Source organism: Trichoderma virens, assembly GCF_000170995.1.
Source record: "Trichoderma virens Gv29-8 chromosome Unknown TRIVIscaffold_88, whole genome shotgun sequence".
NCBI classification, from domain to species: Eukaryota; Fungi; Ascomycota; class Sordariomycetes; order Hypocreales; family Hypocreaceae; genus Trichoderma; species Trichoderma virens.
This window is the reverse complement of record NW_014013661.1, coordinates 734,404-754,210: the sequence shown is the minus strand read 5'-3', so window position 1 is coordinate 754,210 and position 19,807 is coordinate 734,404. Positions and strand designations below refer to the sequence as shown.

The 19,807-nt window shown below is 49.2% G+C and overlaps 6 protein-coding genes across 6 annotated transcripts; 1 reads left to right on the top strand and 5 right to left on the bottom strand.

The window, feature by feature from the left end:
- Positions 1 to 1,644: 1,644 nt before the first annotated feature.
- On the bottom strand, positions 1,645 to 4,657 carry TRIVIDRAFT_76046 (uncharacterized protein; the record flags this gene model as incomplete). Its single annotated transcript, XM_014096354.1, has 5 exons — positions 1,645 to 2,006; positions 2,130 to 2,211; positions 2,306 to 3,548; positions 3,605 to 4,101; positions 4,164 to 4,657. 5 exons carry the CDS (start codon positions 4,571 to 4,573, stop codon positions 1,755 to 1,757), a joined length of 2,484 nt encoding a protein of 827 aa, XP_013951829.1.
- Positions 4,658 to 4,941: 284 nt separating this feature from the next.
- On the top strand, positions 4,942 to 5,743 carry TRIVIDRAFT_76043 (uncharacterized protein; the record flags this gene model as incomplete). Its single annotated transcript, XM_014096353.1, has 3 exons — positions 4,942 to 5,073; positions 5,132 to 5,484; positions 5,556 to 5,743. The coding sequence occupies 3 exons, from the start codon at positions 4,989 to 4,991 to the stop codon at positions 5,727 to 5,729; spliced, it is 612 nt and encodes a 203-aa protein (XP_013951828.1).
- Positions 5,744 to 5,769: 26 nt separating this feature from the next.
- TRIVIDRAFT_216816 (uncharacterized protein) lies at positions 5,770 to 7,696 on the bottom strand (the record flags this gene model as incomplete). Its single annotated transcript, XM_014096352.1, has 2 exons — positions 5,770 to 6,955; positions 7,077 to 7,696. 2 exons carry the CDS (start codon positions 7,673 to 7,675, stop codon positions 6,028 to 6,030), a joined length of 1,527 nt encoding a protein of 508 aa, XP_013951827.1.
- A 2,052-nt stretch (positions 7,697 to 9,748) lies between these two features.
- TRIVIDRAFT_160183 (uncharacterized protein) lies at positions 9,749 to 14,175 on the bottom strand (the record flags this gene model as incomplete). Its single annotated transcript, XM_014096351.1, has 5 exons — positions 9,749 to 10,375; positions 10,622 to 10,950; positions 11,077 to 12,182; positions 12,234 to 13,056; positions 13,110 to 14,175. 5 exons carry the CDS (start codon positions 14,173 to 14,175, stop codon positions 9,749 to 9,751), a joined length of 3,951 nt encoding a protein of 1,316 aa, XP_013951826.1.
- An 820-nt stretch (positions 14,176 to 14,995) lies between these two features.
- TRIVIDRAFT_226578 (uncharacterized protein) lies at positions 14,996 to 16,192 on the bottom strand (the record flags this gene model as incomplete). Its single annotated transcript, XM_014096350.1, has 1 exon — positions 14,996 to 16,192. One exon carries the CDS (start codon positions 16,190 to 16,192, stop codon positions 14,996 to 14,998), a length of 1,197 nt encoding a protein of 398 aa, XP_013951825.1.
- Positions 16,193 to 16,272: 80 nt separating this feature from the next.
- On the bottom strand, positions 16,273 to 18,056 carry TRIVIDRAFT_231906 (uncharacterized protein; the record flags this gene model as incomplete). Its single annotated transcript, XM_014096349.1, has 4 exons — positions 16,273 to 17,096; positions 17,157 to 17,604; positions 17,656 to 17,777; positions 17,839 to 18,056. The coding sequence occupies 4 exons, from the start codon at positions 18,049 to 18,051 to the stop codon at positions 16,569 to 16,571; spliced, it is 1,311 nt and encodes a 436-aa protein (XP_013951824.1).
- Positions 18,057 to 19,807: the final 1,751 nt, after the last annotated feature.

Genomic DNA, 19,807 nt, shown 5'->3' with positions numbered 1-19,807 from the left:
ACTACCTAGGTGAGTTAGTAATATACGAGTAGTAGTTTGAGACATCCTTGGGTACAGAGTACAATTCATTATCGTGTTTCAATTCTCAACTCTTCAATAGCTTCGGTTGCCCTTCCCCTTCAAGAATCGGCCATTTTACACAAATCCCACAGGATTTTCTGCGTTCATTCTTCTTCTCCTTTTTTCCCCAGCTAGTGTCTTCAAATTTTGAGGTTCTCCCAATGTCATTTACGCAAGGGACATTCTTCTCGAGGCAAGTAGCCTAGATAGCGACGAAACTGCTGGTATCCTCGGCAGAGAATCCCTCCGGTGTTCCTGTGTCTCCGAGTACAGGTTGCTGGTCTCGCTGGAACGTCCAAACACGTAGGCATTGCCTTTGTACGCCGTTCTGGCAGAAGACGATGGAGTTCCAGGAACTCACGCTCGGGGCTCAAGTACATGCCTAGTCTAAGCTAGCATAAAGCCTCAAGGCGGAAAAGAACTACGTAGCACAAACCTTTGTACAGGCAGTGGCTCCATTCTGCAGTGATCAAGTGGTCACTGATGGCTCGGATTTTTCGTGTCGAGAATAAGATTCCATGTCAAAGCAAGTCGGGCAATTATCAGCCCGGGGGTGTCATAGTAGCCTCGAGATATATAGATATATCATTAGCTTCTATATAGAACCATTTAGCACGCAAGTGAGTATCAAGAGCAACTAGAGACTGAGCAAATGATCGGCACACAAATATGGATGACACACACTACAGAAGCAGCTGCTCTGCAGTGCTTGTGGTGCTACATTGTGTACATGTTCACTTCGCCTTCAAGCATATATAAGCAGGGACTGGACAAGCTATCGGTGTACCGGATAGTACACACATAAGCCTGTGATCAGCCCGCTGTGCAATGACGCTGTATTGCCTCATTGTGCAGGTATATGCAGTCCCTGTGATACCCAATCGGCTCCTGCCTGACTCATGTGAGCAGTGAGCCAAGAAATTTTACTATTCTATGTTAATAAAGGAATCTAGCACATATAGGAAGTCTTTACATGCCGTCTACTCCAAGGAGCTTTCGGAGAAGCTGACACAGGGATTCCCTGTGCGGCTGCAAACTTTAGGAGATTAACACGGCCCCAATCAATACTTGTCAATAAGTTCCCTTGCAATAGACAATTTCCAAGTGTGAAAGAAAATGGAAGCTGCCCATAACATCTGAGTGTCTGAAAGGGAAAAACTCACCAGAACTTGTTGAAGAATGCTAGAATCCCCCAGGGCGAAATAGGACATACATGGCTCACAAGCCTTCCAGGCAAACTCGAAACGGACTTGGCTGTAAGTAGAGTGTAAGTAGTGCATTGATTGGGATCAGTACTTCAAGATATGAACATAATCGTTTCATTGTCAGGGAGTGTATTATAGCCGTGTTAGAGATTCACTTCGAGCATCGTTCCCGACGACGGGGATTGGATGTGAAGCCGGCATTTGGTGTTTGTAACCAGTCATGAGCCGAGAATTGGCATTGCTTTTCTGGAAATGTCCGGCATAGCTCGAGCTGCTGGTTTAACCTTGCATTTTAGCTCAAAAGGGGGGTTGCAAGAAACTTGCTTTTATGTCAGTGAGATATATCCAACGCCAGCAAGCAACATTCTCATTCCAACATATCAAAAAAATATCTTCATTACTCAAGTCGTCATACTCATATACAACCATCTCAATCCCCAAAACCAACCCCAGAGCAAATCTAAACATGTAATCTACCACAATGCATCATTACTTCTTAAACACCGTACCGCCAACCCGCTCAATCTCCCTCCCTTCAGTCGTATCTCTGCCCGCTGCCTCCAGCAGTCTCTCATACGCCGCTGCAGCTTTCAGCTTGACAGCCTCCTCCGCAGCCTTGACTCGCATCCCGCACTTCTCATACATGGTAATTGTCTCCCCGGGCTCCAAACCAGTACACTTGGGTATAAACACGGCCGCCAAGCGAGGGTTACCTGCTTGCAGCGTAAGGTTAAAGAAGGGCTGCCAAATAGACTCGTTAGCTGCTTTTATCGTTTACTCCCACACCATACAGCCTGCAGTCTCACACTCCCTCCATGTGGCTCGGATCGGTAGGATGTGACATGTAAGAAACTCAAAACTTACCGCCCATCCGATCGGGCTCTTTTTAGCCTTTGCGATATCCTCAATCTCACCCCATTCTCGCTTTGCGACAAGTGCCCGAAGCCTATCGGACGGGAAAGGGCAAAACGCCCGCCGCCAGTCAGCCCGTCATGTCTCTGTGTATCACATAAAAATCGGGACAAGACACAATGACTTACCTAATCCACCATACAACCTTCTCTGGGACCTTGAAGTCGCTCTGAATCTTTTTCGCTTTCCCGTGATAGCCGAGTCGAATAAGCTTGAATATCGTCTCGTTAACGCTTAGTCCTGAGAATGAGTCCGTTAGGTCACGGTCTAGCGCCTCTTGTGCACGGAGGAGTTGCGTCGTCTCCTTGAGCACATATACTTCTGCCGCGTTATCCTTTGACTCGGAGAGGAGCTTGGCCGCAAGAGCCAGCTTGTCTGATGCAGTACGAGCATCAGGCTGTCGAAGCGACTCGCGGATGAACACGTTGGCACCATCAATTCGCCTATCGTCTTGGTAGTACATGTCCTTGAGAAGGGTGTTATCTCCTTCCAACAAAGCTGCCGACTCTACCAGTGCCGTTGCTGTTGGCCGAACATTAATCACTCGGAAGAATGACGCCAAGGGCAGTTTCTTCTTGAGCTTTGCGAGAACAAAGAGAATGAGGTCTGTGTCGCCGCTTTCGATGGCCTTGTCCAGAGCCAACTCGTCCTCTTCCATATCCAACAGAAGAGGCACCTGCCTTCCTCCCCTTGGTTCATGATTCAAAAGCTCCGTAGCTAACCGGCTTCGTCCTTCATGATATGCAGCTCTTGCAATCTCCTCAAACGAGATACCAGGCTTGCCAGAGAGCCTCTCTACAACCAGTCGACAGATGGTATCGTCATCTTGAGCACCCACACGGACCTTGGTAGATGCCCAGCTAACATAGATGCGGTCTGTTGGCAGCTTCAAGTAGCCAGCAATCTTTAGTGCCAGTAAATACTCGTGCCGCTGAATGAGTCGTTGAATGAGTCGCTCAGGCGTCAACCTGTGGTACTGCTGAAAAGACAAGGGCATTCCAATCTCGTAGCTCCGTACGGCGTTGAGAACACGCAGAGTCTCGCACATGTCGACAAACTCGTCGCTGTTGTAAATGTCAAGCACCGATTTGCCAAAAGAGGCAGCCTTGAGCAGTCGCTTCTGCCATTGCGGGTCAAACTCTCGACCGGCGGCATTAACGCAAGTATCGACAGCTTCAGTCAGGTTGGGCCGAATGAGTTGGATATAATCGTCTGCTTTGGGTGATTGGAGCTCAAGTTGTCTCACAGCATCCAGCAAAATAGATGCAGGGGATGATTCTGAGGCGGCACCAAACGCCTGAAGAGTGTCGTCAGGCACTCTCTCAAGAAACTCGCAAAAGTCGTTTGTTATTAACCTAGCGCCGTCATGCTCTATTCTCTTGTTAGCGTATAGAATTTGGTATCGAAGGATCTGAATATCGTCTTACCAGACATGACGTGCACTCGGGTGCTGTCGTAGATGTAAGACGAAGACTCATCGCCCGGTCCGATGACATGGACCTCATCTTCCCAAGCAATAATGGCATCGCTACCACACCACTCTACATATTTGGGAGGGGTATTCGAATTCGAGTTGTGCTCAAACAGCCTCTCCTGGAAATCGCTCGAGATGACGTGCGCCTTGCCATTCTTGCCGTACAAGTTGACAAAGCGACCATCCGGTGAAACACTTATGTGTGAAAACGGCCCAACATCCAGGAACCGGTCCTCGCAGTCCGTAGCGTCAACCACGTACACAGTCGCCCCGATGCTGAGCAATACTTCCACGGAGCGAGACAACGTGTGATTCGGCGCAACGATGGCCCATGAATGAATCTCCCCCGCCGGCACAGACGCAAGCACCTTTGGCCGCGGCTCCGAATACGACGAGACTGTCACCAGTGTGTTGTTCCCAAGCAGGGCCACCATGCCATTATCGTAGAACCTAGATGTCATCGTTTCAGCTCTCCCCTCGCCTCAGTTGGCCTCACAAGTTGTAGCATTTACCGGCACGACTCAACTCCGTAGTTATCCGACCCGTTTCCCAGAGAGAAATGGCTGAAATCCCCCTGCATATCATAGCACCTCACATTGCCATCCGCTGCCACAACCAGCAACGACTCGTCCTCCGACCATCCCAGGCCCTTGATGGCGCCGCTGTCCCACGATATCGTCCGCAGCTTCTTGCCCGCCAGGCTGTAGATGTCAATCGCCGGCTTCGTCGACTGTCCCGTCTTGTGAGCCTGCAGCTTCGTGTCGTCCCGCCACAGCGCCAGAGCACCGGCATACGGCGCGCCCGTCACAATGAAGCCATCGAGATCCAGATCCTGGCCAAAGACGGCGGTATACTGCTCCGTCTTGCGGAACCACTTGTCGCCCACGCGCTCCCAGTCGGCTCTTGCGTGAAGCGTGTCCATGCTGCTGTTCTATCTCATCTCACTCTCATGACGACCGATGAAGAAGCGATATTACGTGATCCCATGTAGCGGTATGAGTATGAGATGGATCAAGTTAGTGAGTGACAAGCTGTGGATGAGGTTCGACGACCCAGAGCTAGCCATAGCTTCGGCCAATGGGAGGCGAGGCTATTCGTCGGCTAAACAAGGGGAAGGAGAGGCTGCCTTGCCTGTGGCTTTGCTGCTTGCATCATCCTCCAAAAAGCAAGTACAGCGAAGCACTGAAAACCCCACCAAGTTCAAGTCCAGTTTGTTCCGTCTCATCAACGAATAATATTCTTTTCATTCAAACAGACTTTTGCGTGAAATCTCTCATAGACACCTCACCGGAATACACAGTTCCCACACAGACTTATTCACAAACTTGCTTACAAAAATGCCAAACTGGAGGGACGAATATCTCTCTTCCCTGAGGGAATCAGAGCTCAACACCCCCGTCAATATGGAGCTCGTCCAAGCCTGTTCGCCCAACTGACTCGTCCACATTATCTAGAGCCGCACAGCTAACCATCTTCTCAGGCTCACAGATGGCAGACCGCATCTCATCCCTAGAAGCTGAGAAGCTCGCCTTGGAATCTCACATCGCTAGTCTGGGGAACAACCGGTCAAGATCGCCGGCCCTCCAACCAAGCGAGGCAGCAGCCAACGATCCCGGCGTCGCCCAGCTTCGTCTTGACTTGGCCGAGGCTCTGCGTTCCAAGGGCGTAGCAGAGGTACGACTGCGGACTGCGGAAGAGGAACTAGACAAGCTGCGTTCAAAAACGAAGCAGGACTCGAAATCCATCAGAGATCTCACCGGTGAGCGCACAACTCTCGCCACCAAGGTAAACGACCGGGAATACGAGCTCAGAGAGAAGCGGAAACTAGTCGAGGTATTTGATCTAATCTATTTATACGACAGTCTCCACCTTTTTAATCAAGTAATCACTAATACCACGTATAGCAAGTCCAAGACGAGATGATTGCGCTGAATCTACAACTCTCCATGGCGGAAAAGGAGAGGGACCGGCTTAAGAAGGAAAACAGAGAGCTCATCGACAGATGGATGCAGAGAATGGGTCAAGAGGCCGACGCCATGAATCTCGCAAACGAGCCCACGTTAGGAAAGGGGCGGTAGAATGGGGAGAGAGGAAATACTCTGTTCTCCTCATGGCGGTAAGGATGGTCTCTTTCATATTCATTTGTACTGTTAAGTCTGTTTTCATCCCATCATCTACCAGCGCGTTTGTCTCGCTGCCGATGACTACAATTCGTTCAAACAAAAGATTATCCTCCAAAGCCGTTAACCCAAACGCTCTCAGTCCAAAGAAGAGAGAGAAAACAAATACCCATATTCCCGATTTGTACTTGATGGTTTATATTCTACAATACTCAACATAACATCTTTATGCAGTGCTGATGAAGCTCTAATTAGTCTATTTCCGCGTGGAGATATAGTACTGCCCGCCGGCATTGGTCCAGCTGACGTAGCCTTCGGGATACGTGCACTCCTCGACCTCAAGGATGGTGCTTCCCACGTCGTTGATGTTGTGGCTGCTCTTGGAGTCGGCCACAAAGGATTTCAGCGAGATGATCTTGCATCCCGACTTGAGATCGAGGAACATGCGGATCAAGTCCTCGTTGAGCTGCGAAGTGAACGCCTTGTTGTTGACGAGCACAACATCGGCCCGCTTCAGGGCATCGTGAATCGAGGTGTTCTTGCGGAAGTCACCCCGCTCGATGTGCACCTCGCCCGGCTGCAGGCCCCAAAGCTGACATCGTGCATGAAACTCTTTCTCTTGAGCCTCTGCGAGGTTGCAGGCATTCTCCATCATCTCACAGCCCCAGCTCTCGCATCCGACCTCGAGCGCCGCCTGCAAAACGACGTTGCCCACGCCCGAGCCCAAATCGACAAAGACTTGATCGGATGTCATCTTGGCCTGCTCGACGAGGAGCTTGGTGATGAAGGGGTGGAGAAGCTCGCCATAGACATAGTCTGTTCCGTTTTCGTACTTTGAAAGAAGTTCCACCTTGGGAGCCACTGTACGATCATAGATCTGGTCGAGGATAAAGGCTGCGAGATGCGGGGGCAGGTCGTGGAGGTTTTCGAGATTCTTGGAAACGACGCCATCCTCAACAAGGGCGAGGAGCGTCTCGTTGTACTCGCGTAGGGCGGCCTTGAAGCCCGCCAGATCCTGAATATTGCGATTCGAGGCCTTTTCGAGTCGTCGAATAAATCCGTTGGTCTGGTTGGTAAAGGGCTCGGCTTCGACGTCGGTGAGATAGGTTTCAGCAACCAGGCGTACTATGCGTATACTCGCTTCCACGGCATCGATCTTGTCCTTGCCCCAAACGAGCTCAAACCTGTTTTCTTGTTAGAAAATAGACCATGGCAATTTGACTGAAAGACAGGGAGCTTGACAGAGGTGGGGTGGGGGGGCCAGTGGAATCAAACCAAATGGAGGTGTGACAAAAATTGACTGACTTTTCTCGGCGCTGCAGAGTGGGATACTGAAGCTCAATGGCCACATCCTCCTTGGACGCTCCCATGATGGGAACGCACTTGTGCTCGAGAGAGGCAACGTCAACGGCATGGATGAACTGCAGCCTTTCATCCTTCCGCTCAAACGCTCGGGCGCTCTTCAGCTTGCGATTCGAATCGACCGACTTGCTCTCGCTGGTGGCCTTGCGCTGGCGCTTGTGCGAATCCAAGTCCATCCACCCATCGTCTTCGGCGTCGCTGTCCTTGTCGAACTCGATGCGGTCGCTGGCAGGTGAACGGCGTTGTGACGCGCTGATGGCCTTGCGTTTGCGGTGCAGGTCGAGGCGCCTCTCGTCGGCTGAAGAGGGGTACGGCGAGCTGCTCTTTGCTCTGGAAGACGCTGACGACGCCGCAGAGGCCGAGGGAGCCTTGGGCGAGAGTCTGCGGACGGGCGATGATCGCGCAGACGACGAGAGCGTGGGTCGAGCTGTAGGCTTGGGCTTGGGCTTCGGAGGCGCGGGACGCTCTATGGTGACCTTTTCGATGCGGATCTTGGGCGGGTCGACCTTGAACTTGTTGCCCTTTCCACTGAGGAGAGGCATGATGGCGGCATCAAACAGGCGGGAATCTCGAGTGCGCAAAAAGTAGAAAAAGGCGAAACCCGGGTTTGGTGGAGAGATCAGATCAGGCGGCTCGGCTCAGGGGTGTTGCGCCTTTTCAGCCGAGGGGCTCTGCCTAGCCGGTTCTCGTGGGAAGACTGCCTTGGAGCCTTGGAAACCGGCCGATGGCGGGCACGCGACGATGGCAGAGAGTGACAGGCAGAGGCCGGACTTAATGCTGGGCTGGACAGGGTCGCGACAGGGCGATGACGGCAGCGGGTGGCGGGGGAGGCGAAAAAGCCGTTTGAACGAGGTTTCAAAATAGAACGAAGGAGTGGCGGTGCTCGTGAGAGACTGGAAGACGGCGGACTCTGGTTTGGAAAAAAAGAAATAAAGTCGATTACAAGAAATGAAGAGAGAGAATATGTGACGATGTCGAACGACAGCTGGAAAAAAGAATACAAGATTAGTAAGAATGAGATTGGAAGCTAATGCTGCTTCACCAGAGTCAGAGTCGGCTATACCAAATGACGATGGATCGAAGAGGGAGAAAAAAATCGTCGCGTCCAGCCACGGTCCCAAAAGGCGAACGAAGAAGAAACGGCAAGTGGTTTTGGAAGAGCGCCTGCCACCAAGCCCAAGCTGGAAAAAAAGAGCTTATGTCAACCCTTTTGGCAACTTGGAAGGGGACTTGGAGGAATCCAGGCCAACATCTTACTGGTTCTTTCCGGTTGATTTGCTTAGGTGCTTTAGCGGGCGATTTTAGCGGGTGGGCACGCTGCAGCCTGGGGGAGGAATCAAGGCAGTTTCCAGGCTTCTGGATGGCCACAATGCAGTGATACGTACTCAGAATTATTAGAACTAGCAGGTTTCTCGCACCTTCAACGGGCCCCACAAATCCTGTTTGTCTCGAGGGCTCCGATTCGCGGCCGGAGCACGTGCCACTTGTGGGGGCCAGGGTCCACGCCATTTGATGTCATTGCGCTTTTGGCTGATTGACTGATTACCCTAGAAGGATATCATCATTGACATGATGAGAGACTTCAACTCTCCCCTGTAAACATCTCCCCGATTTTGCTGCTGTTAGTGGTGCCCCAGCAGCAGCGGGGTAGTTATAGGGCCCCTACACCAAAAATGGCTGCTAAGGCTTGGTAACCCTTAACAGCACACAGAAGGAGGGAATTTTGAGAGTTCCTTACCTCCTTCGCTCAACTACGAGACGCTTAATCTTCTTTTTCTATACTGGGGGGTATAGAAAAAGAAGGAGCATCGTCTCTTTTATAAGCCTCTTCTCCGTCGAGGGACTTGGCTCTCTCCGAAACCCAGCTCCGGCCACAGCTGCTACTCCAGCCACAACTTCCAACCTTTTACCTTAACCTTACGCCTTCGCCAACCTTCTATAACTATATCCAACCTAGCTATACGCTTCTCCCCCGGCTGCGTACGCTACACCGCGGCTACTAACTAAGGTTCCGGCCTACAGCCTCCAAATAAGCAACTACACTAGCGAAAAACCAAATATCCACCGATCTGGGCGGACAGGCTGCCAGAAAAGGTCACATTACAGCAAAAACTACCTATACCTTTCCAGCCAATCTATATTATACAACAATAATAACTAAATTTAAAAGAGGAGGGCTTTTATATATTAAGGACTACGCTGCCTTTTTGAAGGTATTTACTTCTAGGTTTTTTCCCCCTTCTCATAGAGCAGAAAGGTTTTCCTAGTTTTTTTTGTTATTTCCTATATCAGCCGGCGTGCCTAGAATGGTCTATGTTTGTATTATAGGAGTAATAATACCTACGTAGCTAGCTCAGGCCGACCTCTTTGCCCACATAGGATTATGCTGCTTCATCAGCGGGGTCGTTAATATACAACAAACAAACAAACAGATGAGAGACTTCATACGCATATTTCATCGTGTCGAGAGGCACAATACCCTGAATTACAGGAAAAATATCAGGTAGGAAAATGTTGACGTATCAAATGGCATTGGTGTATACTATATATATATGGCTTGCCATGTTGCCATCGACTAAATTGTACCAATATTCAATGTTTGTACTGCACCTGCCCTATTCTATCTCCTCGTACTTCCGCTTTCGTTCAGTCCCAACAGTTGTTAGCAGCTCTGCCTTGTTATCCTTACCTACTAAGTTGATGTTAGTACCCTTGTTGGTGAGCAGGTTAACAATTTTTGTATGCCCAAGTTTTTGGGCTATCCACAACGGTGTTTGACCATGACACGATATATCTTCAATATCTGGGTTTACTCCAGCTGCGAGTAATATCTTAATAACAGCTGTGTACCCACAACGTGCTGCGGTAGATAATAGTATCCGGGTGTGATGACCCTCAGGGCTTAGGTCTGATCCAGCCTTAAGTAATAGACTAACAACAGACTCTTGCCCTCGCTCTACTGCCTCCTGCAGCGGCGTCTGGTTACATTTATCCCGGATATTCGGGTCTGCTCCAGCCATAAGCAGTAGATTAATAATAGACTCTTTCCCTCGCCTTACTGCTGCCCATAGCGGCGTCTGGCCGTTATATTTATTCCGGAGATTCGGGTCTGCTCCAGCCTCAAGTAATAGACTAACGACAGACTCTTGCCCTCGCTCTACTGCCTCCTGCAGCGGCGTCTGGTTATATACGTTCCGGATATTCAGGTCTGCTCCAGCCGTAAGCAGTAGATTAATAATAGACTCTTTCCCTCGCCTTACTGCTGCCCATAGCGGCGTCTGGCCATTATATTTGTTCCGGAGATTCGGGTCTGCTCCAGCCTTAAGTAATAGACCGATAGAAGACTCTTGCCCTCGCTCTACTGCCTCCTGTAGCAGCGTCTGGTTATATACGTTCCGGATACTCGGGTCTGCTCCAGCCATAAGCAGTAGATTAATAATAGACTCTTCCTCTCGCCCTGCTTTATCTGCAAGCAAGAGCTGAACAACAGCCTCATGTCCTCCATTTGATGCTGCTGATAAGGGTGTCTGGCCACTTGAATCCGTAGAGTTGATTTTGATGCTAGGTATCGCAAGCAGAGATTTAACAACTGCCTCGTGCCCTCCATTTGCTGCCAACCATAGCGGTGTCCGGCCACTTAGATCCGTAGAGTTAACCTCAATGCTAGGCACTGTAAGCAGTAATTTAACAACAGCTTCATGTCCTCCATTTGATGCTGCTGATAAGGGTGTTTGACCACTTGAATCCGTAGAGTTAACATTAATGCTAGGTAACGCAAGTAGTAGCTTAACAACTGCCTCGTGCCCTTCACTTGCTGCTACCCATAGCGGTGTCCGGCAGCCTGGATCCATAGTGTTAACTTCAATGCTAGGCACCATAAGCAGTAGCTTGATAACAGCCTCGTGCCCTCTGCTTATTGCCATTGATAGCGGTGTCCAGCCACTTATATCCGTAGTGTTAACCTTAATGCTAGGCATCGCAAGCAGTGACTTAACAATAGCTTCGTGCCCTCTGCTTATTGCTATTGATAGAGGTGTATCTCCTCCCCAGTCCTTCGAGTTAATTTCGACGTCAGGCATTGCAAGTAGTTGCTTGACAATAGCTTTGTGCCCGTTCTGTGCTGCCCATAATAGCGGCGTACGGCCGTATCTATCCCTGGAGTTAACTTTGATACTTGATGTGGCAAGCAGTAACTTAGTAACAGCCTCGTGCCCGTTACGTGCTGACCATGATAGCGGCGTTGCTCCAGTATGATCGTTTGTGTCGACATCCGCTGTTTTCTCGAGAAGGACTTTGGCCGCTTCTTTGATACCAAAGAAGGCAGATAAGTGAAGGCTTGTCATTTTGTGATATTCTTTGTCATTATACCCAAACGTTATCAGTGCCTCAATTGATGCATACACCTTCGCCTCACATTCTAGAAGCTCCTTGACCTTATTGGACAACCTAAAGGCCTTCCGCGCATGATGCCCCCAATTTTGAGCCGCATAATTGTAAAGAGGATTGAGATTCATCCGCATTAAAAACTCCTCGTTTGTGTGGCAGGGCCCGCTTTCGAACGCATTAAATAGGAGGTAGGTGATGCAAATCTCTGTCATAATAATCTCTGCATTAGGAAACCAGCTTTCTCGTGTTTGGTCGAAGTACTGCTGCGTTGTATAATGGACCAATCGAATGATGTTACTATCGTCGTCGACTATGACTAATCCATCACATACCGAGACCATGACTTGGATTGCTGGAAGATTATCTTCGTCGAGTTCTGTATCATTAACCTCAACAGCAAGCGCGTGCTGGAGTTCCGTTATAGTGAGCTGTCGCTCTGCGCAAATGATACACGATAGAACCTTATGGGCAAGGTCTTTAAATCCGGGTTGCTGTCCGTTGATTCGCAGCATTGTTTGATTGTATGCATCGGCAAGGATCTTGGCCTGATCTTTCTCCTCGGGTCCCGAGATTGACTTCTGGAAGCCTTTCAATGCATCTTTGATATCTCTTGTTGTTATCTTGTCGCTTAGTGACTTTAAATAGATCTGTGCTAAAAGAAACCTATACAGTGTCAATGCCCAAGTTGCTCTTTGCGTTGACTTAGAAACGTACATTCCATCAACAGCTTCTGAGATTACAGTCACAACCTCTTTTTGTAGTTCATCTTTCTGTTGGCTTAAAATCGGCAGTTGAGAGATGTGATTCTTTAGGTATGTCTGTATATCATCGGTGCTTGCACGAATCTCTAGTGATATGCTGGCCGTTGTGAAACGGTCAACAATATCTGGAATGAATCTCGATGTCACAAAGAGATTCACTTCGCATTTCTCCTGGAGGTTGAAGAGCTCTGTAAATAGGTTTTGCCGACAACCATTGGAATTTTGGCATTCATCAAGCGCGTCAACAACAATGAAAACTCTCGAGAACATCTCCACCACTGAGTGAAGAACTTTCTGGATCTTGCTGAGTGAAGGCCTGGTCCGCTTATAATTATGTTCGCTATACATGTCCCTCACACAGTTTGGGAGAGGATGCTGTCCTCGACTCAATTGCTTCAGTAGATTTGAGAGTAGTTTCTCTATTACCTGCTCTTCTTGGCGCTTATAGTTGCAGTAAATGTAAGCAATGCCAATTTTTGGAGCTTTAAATGTATTTTCAAGATGGTCAACCACGATGGAAGTCAGAATAGTCTTCCCAGCTCCAGGGATTCCTGGGCAGAAGAGTGTCTGCTTCTCAGTCCCTAACCAAGCCCGATACTCTGTGGAGTCAAGGAGCCATTGCCCAGTCTCTGGCTGCCGCCTATTGAAGAAGTCGCTCTGTTGAGGGCCGTAGTCAATTGAGGTGATCCAATCGAGGATCTGGAGGTTCATGTCATTATCCAAGTTAGATTTTATGTTTGAAACGTCAAGCCTTGTTGCTGATACGCTCGTATGAACTGTTTTATTGTTAGTAAATCAGCCCAATATAGGTAATATGAAATTAGCTAACCGTCACCAAGAATGTCTTTGACTGTGCGCTCTCCATCAACGTCGCTGGGCTGTACATAGCCTAAAAGCTCTTTTGCAAATGCCGCTGCTATAGCTGCAGCGTACTCTTGCCAATCTTTGTTTTTATGCGAGTCAGCATAGTCACAAATTCCCCGTATGATAATGCATGGGAAGTTGTTCATAAGCCCTGCAGCTTCCATTTCAATGCAGAGAAGTTTGCCACTAAGATCTTTGTTAAGTTTATCTCGGTGAGTGGCACTCTTAATGACTTGATTGCCCGAAGCGATCAGGCCATAGTGGACACGCATATCTCGAGGCGTTCTCTGTATAGCTTTGGTCTTATCGCAAAACCGACAGCTCTCTTCTTCTTCTTCTTCTTCTTCTTCTTCTCCTCCTCCTTCTTCTTCTTCTTTGTCTTCCGCATCACTGTTGGAAATGATGTCGTGCTCCGCGGTGCTCTCGCAAACATAGTCTGCCCTGAACAAAACGTCTTTCATTGAGCCGGACTTGAGATATCTTGTCACCAATCTGGGCCATTTCTGTTTCAACTCATCCAGATACTCTGGTATCTTGGATCCCACTAGATCATGCTCTGTTTCCAATGCTGTTATGGCTGTGAGAAGTGAGGATGGAGGGTTGTTCAATGACCCAGTCCGCTCGAAGCCACCATCCGTCGCCTTGCCGAAATCCCACTGGACCACTCCAGGAAAGCTGCCGACAGGAGTACTGACGACAACATCACCAAGTCTGACCTTCGGTGGAATGCCGCCGCCGATGCCAACCATCAAACCAAATCTGACGGACGGAAAAGTAGATACCATTTGGGTTGCAACAGTTGCAGCTGAATTGTTGCCGATATGACCTTTGGGTAGACAAGCAATAACTACGTTATGTTTGCCAATTGACCCCAGAGTGTATGTATTCGAATCATTTGCAGGTTTCGGTAGGGCGCCATGTCTCTGATCCAACATGGCTGTTGCCGCGGTTAGTTCCTTTGGGAGGGCACACACCCATCCCACTGTGTACTCATTGTGAGTTTTGATCTCTTTAGCCGTTTGCGTAGCCATCTCAGCTACGCTTGTGTGCGGCTGTTAGGAATGATCAAACGGTCACGAAGAGGGGTATATGCAAGATTTTATTGCTCTTTGGCTGCTGCAGCTATTCCTGTTTGTCTATTACCATTCGCTGTGATGTAGCCAATGATTATCAAGCATTGCCCGACAGGGCGCCTAGATTCAGCCTCATGGGCTGTGTATATCAGGCGTCAAGTATCGGGCATTACCGGGGCCCAGCCAGCAGCATTAATGCCTAACTTGTAATAAGAGGAGCGATACACTCATCCAGCAGCTTTTATGGATTCTGTAGGATGCATAAAGTGGTGGTAGTTTGTATGTGGATTTTGCCTTGAAGCGGGCTCAATTACATCTAGCCATTTACTTTAGCAAGGTTCCATGAGTTAAAAAAGAGGGGTACATGAAATGCAGCTCTGTTACAGTAACAATATCAAACGCCGAGATAGGAGAGAAGCCCCGAATATCTTGCGATAAAGAAAAAAAAGAGAGGGAGAGAGAGAGAGAGAGAGAGAAGCTCTGCATTCTGGGTATGTATCATTCGCTTCTAGCTGACCTCATACTCAAGCACATATTATCGCTCCAACGACACATTTGTACAGGCACAATTATCCCTGTCCAAACAACATCCATCCAAATCAAATGTCCCAGCCCGATCATAAAAATACTTATGAAGCATCCCAAGCGTCCAGTTCTGCCGTCCCTCATGAAATGCAGCCCCCGAACTCCTACATCACCAACAAAACACCATCGGTCGGCTCAAAACCTCCATCAAAATCCGACTCGCCAACGAGACAAACAAACAAAAGCCAGATACTCACTGGAATCGAATCATCGTCTTCCCATTACACACGTCCACAATGAAATGCAGCCCTCCCACACTCACATACTCTGGCCGTATATCAATTCTCTCACCCTCCTCTTCAATCCCCCTCCTCTTCCATTCCCCAACCGCAGCGTTATCTTCATCCTGCCACTCCCCATGCCGACCCTCTGCCCTCGCCTCTTTCACCCACTCATACAAATCACCTCCATTATTCTTTTCCGCAAGACAATGCACACAACATAGCACGCCGCAATTCTCCAAAGTACATCTCGGGCGTTTCCCTGTCTTAACGATAGCTCTGAACCGCCGCTCACGAAGTTCAATTTCCGCCCAATGCAACTGCTCCCGCAAAAACTTCATAAACGCCTCATGCGGCATCTGTCGCCACGGCTCGTCCCATATAACCTGCTGTAAAATACTCCAATCTCGTGTGTAATTAAGCAAGCTTTCCACTCTACTATATGGATACTTCTGACTGAGTTGGTAAATTGTCTTTTCCGTATGTCCTTGTCGACGTTGAAACCATACTTCAGCAAGCTGCAAGAAATGTTTCTTGCATAGGGTAGCTGCGGGGTCGTGAGGGAAAGTCTGGAAGAATTCGAGCTGTACAAGGTCTTTGAAGGAAGGGGGTCCTGATTCACACTGCTCTTCAAAGAATGTTAGACTGTTAGATTGCCTGTTTTTCGGTACAACATCATGGGGGATGTCTTCTTGATGGTAAGTGCCTTCTTGCGCTGTTGCTTGGACGTCGTCTGGTGGCTCGATTGACTGAATTGTCGTCTCCTGGTCCGATGAAGAAGGAGAAAAATCGCCATTAGTAGCTTGTAACAATGACCTGGATTCAGTGGCATTCTGACCAGGAATTTGTACCATTATCATCTCATCTTCATCGATCTCATCTTCATCGATCTCATCTTCATCGATCTCATCTTCATCGATCTCATCTTCATCGATCTCATCTTCATCGATCTCATCTTCATCGATCTCATCTTCGTTTTCATCTTCGGATTGATCTGTTAGTGCTGACCGGGAGCGCCTCGAAGCAGCCCGAGGCCTGTATTCGTCGTCGCCATCTTCATTCGCCGACTCGAACCCAGAGTCATCCTCACTCTCATAGTATATGGGCTGGGATGCAGTATTTGCGCTGCTGCCACTTAGAGCCCTGGCCTGAGCACGAGTCGTGACCATGGCTGCTAATATGGCAATCGTAAACACTGAGAAAAGAATAGTACAAGAAATCGATGCCATTGCTAGAGGAAAGAAAATTTGACGGAGATATGTGGAAATAAAAAGATATCTCAACAAAGGAGGCAACATCGTATACCTTTAGACTGCATTCCTAGTTGACTAACAATAAAAACAAAAAAGTAACAAAAGACAGCGTGATGACAATTCTTTGTCTTCATTCAACATCAAAGTGATATAGAAACAAGGAGATATCTCTTAAAACCCGATTAATCCCAATTCCATAAATAGTTATCCAGTCCCAACACCCATCCGTATCATAGACCAATTGATGAACAAACTCCGATGTAACGCTAAAAGCATCATAAAAATAGCCAAGTTAAAACGCCGATTCATGCAGTTCCTTGTGATTAATGCCATATTTTGGCACATGGAAATGGATGCTGCTTCCAAAAAAGGAGCTCCTCTGCTCGGGTTTGTTTGCATCCTCATCATTCGCCCAGCTTCTTGTGTAATTTCCACAGATCTCGCATGGCCCTTCCGGAGCTATGACAAAATTCTCCTGGAGCACTGATACTTCCACTTTGCGTTGAATCCCCGAGTTTCGACGGCCTTGTACCTCAATTTCCCGGATCGACGCGTCGGCGAATTTCTCATACAAATTTGTCACCTCGGGTGTGACGACAATGGTTGCCTCTGACTCGGCGAGACTGTGTTGTCTAGTAGAGAACCGTTCCGAGTAAATATAATTGTTGAAGACGACATCGTCAATGTCTCTCATAGGTGGATAAGAAGGAGATCCTGCTGGATGGTAAAACACCTCTGTGAGGCCAATGGCAGCAGCATAAATGAAGATCTGCCAGATCGCCCAAGACTCCGCAGTTCGCTCTGCATTTAGATGATGGTTCTAAAAATTGATGTTAGTTTTGGATGGTCATCATATCAGAGTATCCAGAGAAAAACACACCGATACCAGAATGACAGCCCGCGCAACTGCGGCCGCCGTGGCAAGAAGCCCGCAAACAAGCGTTGCGACCCACTGGAGTTTTTCCCACGTGGGTTTATCGTTTCTAGTAGCGACAGGAATGGCTGCAGACGCTAGATAGAGATTCGTGATGGTATCGAAGCTGAAATACACCCATACCAGCACCGGCGAAGTAGCAGGCTGACAGTATCGCCCCGGGTTAGGATATACCTGCCACATGTGAGACAGAGGCCGACAGCTTTGGAGGAAAGCCATCGTTGTTGCCACCCATGTTACAAGCAAGAAGCCAAAGCCGATATACTGGTGCATTTGTCGTCTGCAGGATTCGGATGTTCGACGAAGGACATTCGCAAGAAACGCTGCTTTAAACATCCACAGCGCGGCCGAATAGGATAGCCAGCTGTATAGATATAGTTTCGATCCAAGTTCCCTGGAGCAGGTTAGATGATGGGCGGAACGATCAAGTGGTGGAATATAGTACCTCGTCTGATATTCGACACTGCTCAGCTGCGTTCCGGCATTGTCGCTAATAGAGTGATTCCCCATCCAATGGGTTTGCGTGTTCATAATGTACGCCAAGACTACATTAGGCACAAACAGAATCTAGACTCATGTAAGTACATGTGCAGAGCAAGACATCAGAGAGCACCACAGAACTACTTACCACTCCCGCAATCGCAAGCACATCTTCAAGACCAAGATTCTTCATTCCGACCTGCCGCCATCGGATGTACAATCGCCCACCTATGGAAACCATGGCAGCGCCAAGGAGAAGGAAGATTTGAATCGTTAGTGCTTCCATTTTGTCCATGTCGTCCCGGCTCATTGGTATCGTCTCAATGTCTCTGGAAGAGATTTGGCCTTTGGATATTATCATCACTGTGATGTGTTGAGGAACAAAAAACAAAGAAGGTGACTCGGCCTGGTGTGAAAGTAATATATATATAATTTGCCACCGCACGCGGTACGAGGGGGTCCCTCAGCTGTTTATGAAGCCCGGGATCAAGCCATCCAAAATACAAAAGACAAACAGCCCACCTCTCCCCAGCTTTGTCAAGCTTGTCTCGACCCACACAAGGGGAGAGCAGCGGCTCTTTGACCCCAGACCCCAGCTTTTGATGTCTCTCATCTGCATTCTCGGCAACAACAAGTACATTGGCATCAGCAACGCAAAGCTGGCAACCTTCCCAAAGGGCTGGGTCGGCACCTAAACGCCCCCGCGTCAACGGACCGAAGTAGAGACGCGACAGATCGCATGACTCGTCCGTTTCCCAGGTTCTCGACGCCCTCCTATCGCAGCCCTCCAAAGCTCTGTTCACAGCATGGCAGATTGAGCTGCGCACAGAGCTGAGGTGGCGCGCGAGAGGGGCAAAAGCAAGGAGCTGTCAGTGCACAGCAGCTAGTAGTTTGTCTCACGCCACTGGAGCGCCCAAGCAAAGCGGTTGGTCCAGGCTGGTCTTGTCCAGGGCTGAAGAGTGGGTAACCCTAATAGTAGCGCTCCGTTTTCCGTCGCTCCATTCGGAAGACTTGCTGAGGCCCTGTTCAGACCCAGCCTTGGCCCAGCTTTGGACCAGTTTTCGTGTGTGATATGCGGGGAAAGTCGCTGCCGCTCGAGATGGCGCAGTGTCCACGCCGTAGCGCTGAGTCTGACGGCCAGGATGCGACCGATACTCGCCTGGAGATCGATATCCCAACAGGGGATGCAGCAACTGGCCCGGAAACATGCGGCCGGCGACTCGCGCGTCCTGTCATTAATCAACCAACCGGCGATGCATGTGATGGCACGAAACGAGACGCAAGGGAGGAGAGAGAAAAAGAAAAGAGAGTCAAACAAAAGGAAATTGGTGATAGATAAGAGTGGCTGGACTAGGACCACGGGCCGCTCTTGCCGCAGTTGACTGTTGGGGCGGTTGCCTGTTGTGTCTCACCTACGGGAGCAGAGTAAGGCAACTAAGGTTGTATTCTTACTCGCAGCAGGCAAGAGGCAGCGACAGGCCGTGCTTTCCTTTCCTTTCCTTTCCCGCTTCAATCTCTCCAAAATTATTCACATGCAACCTCTCGGCAGGGTTTCCTTCAAATTCGTGTCTTGGATGGTCTCACCACATGTCCTCCTCCAATCATGCGATCCGTCAACCGCTAGCCTCCACCCGCCTCTCTGCTATTTCTGGGACATGCATGAAATGTCAGGCCCAAATGTCAGGCCCTGATTCAGGACATGACTTGACCAAACTCCTGATTCGAGGCTCCAACCAACGGCCAACTTAGGCCGAGACGCTGGCGGCCGCCTCGGCGAATTACCTCGACCCAGAGCGATACGATGCAATGCGAGCAAATACGGGACTTGGAGATCGAGGAGCACACAGGAAGCGGTCCAGAATTCGCATCAGGGCGGCGGGACTTGCCTCTCAAGCCCGCTGCGACCAAGGATCCCCCGGTTCTCCCAAAGATAGCAGGCATCAAGAGTCACAGGTTTCTTCCCCGTTCACCGAGCCTCGACGACTCATGATGATCAAAACTCGTGATCAGACCTAGAGAGTGGCAAACTATCCTTTACTGCACGAAAAGGACTGGCCTAGACCCGGAGCATGCTGACTGGTGTTCGTAGATCCGCCGCGACGCTGGTGAGATCCGCT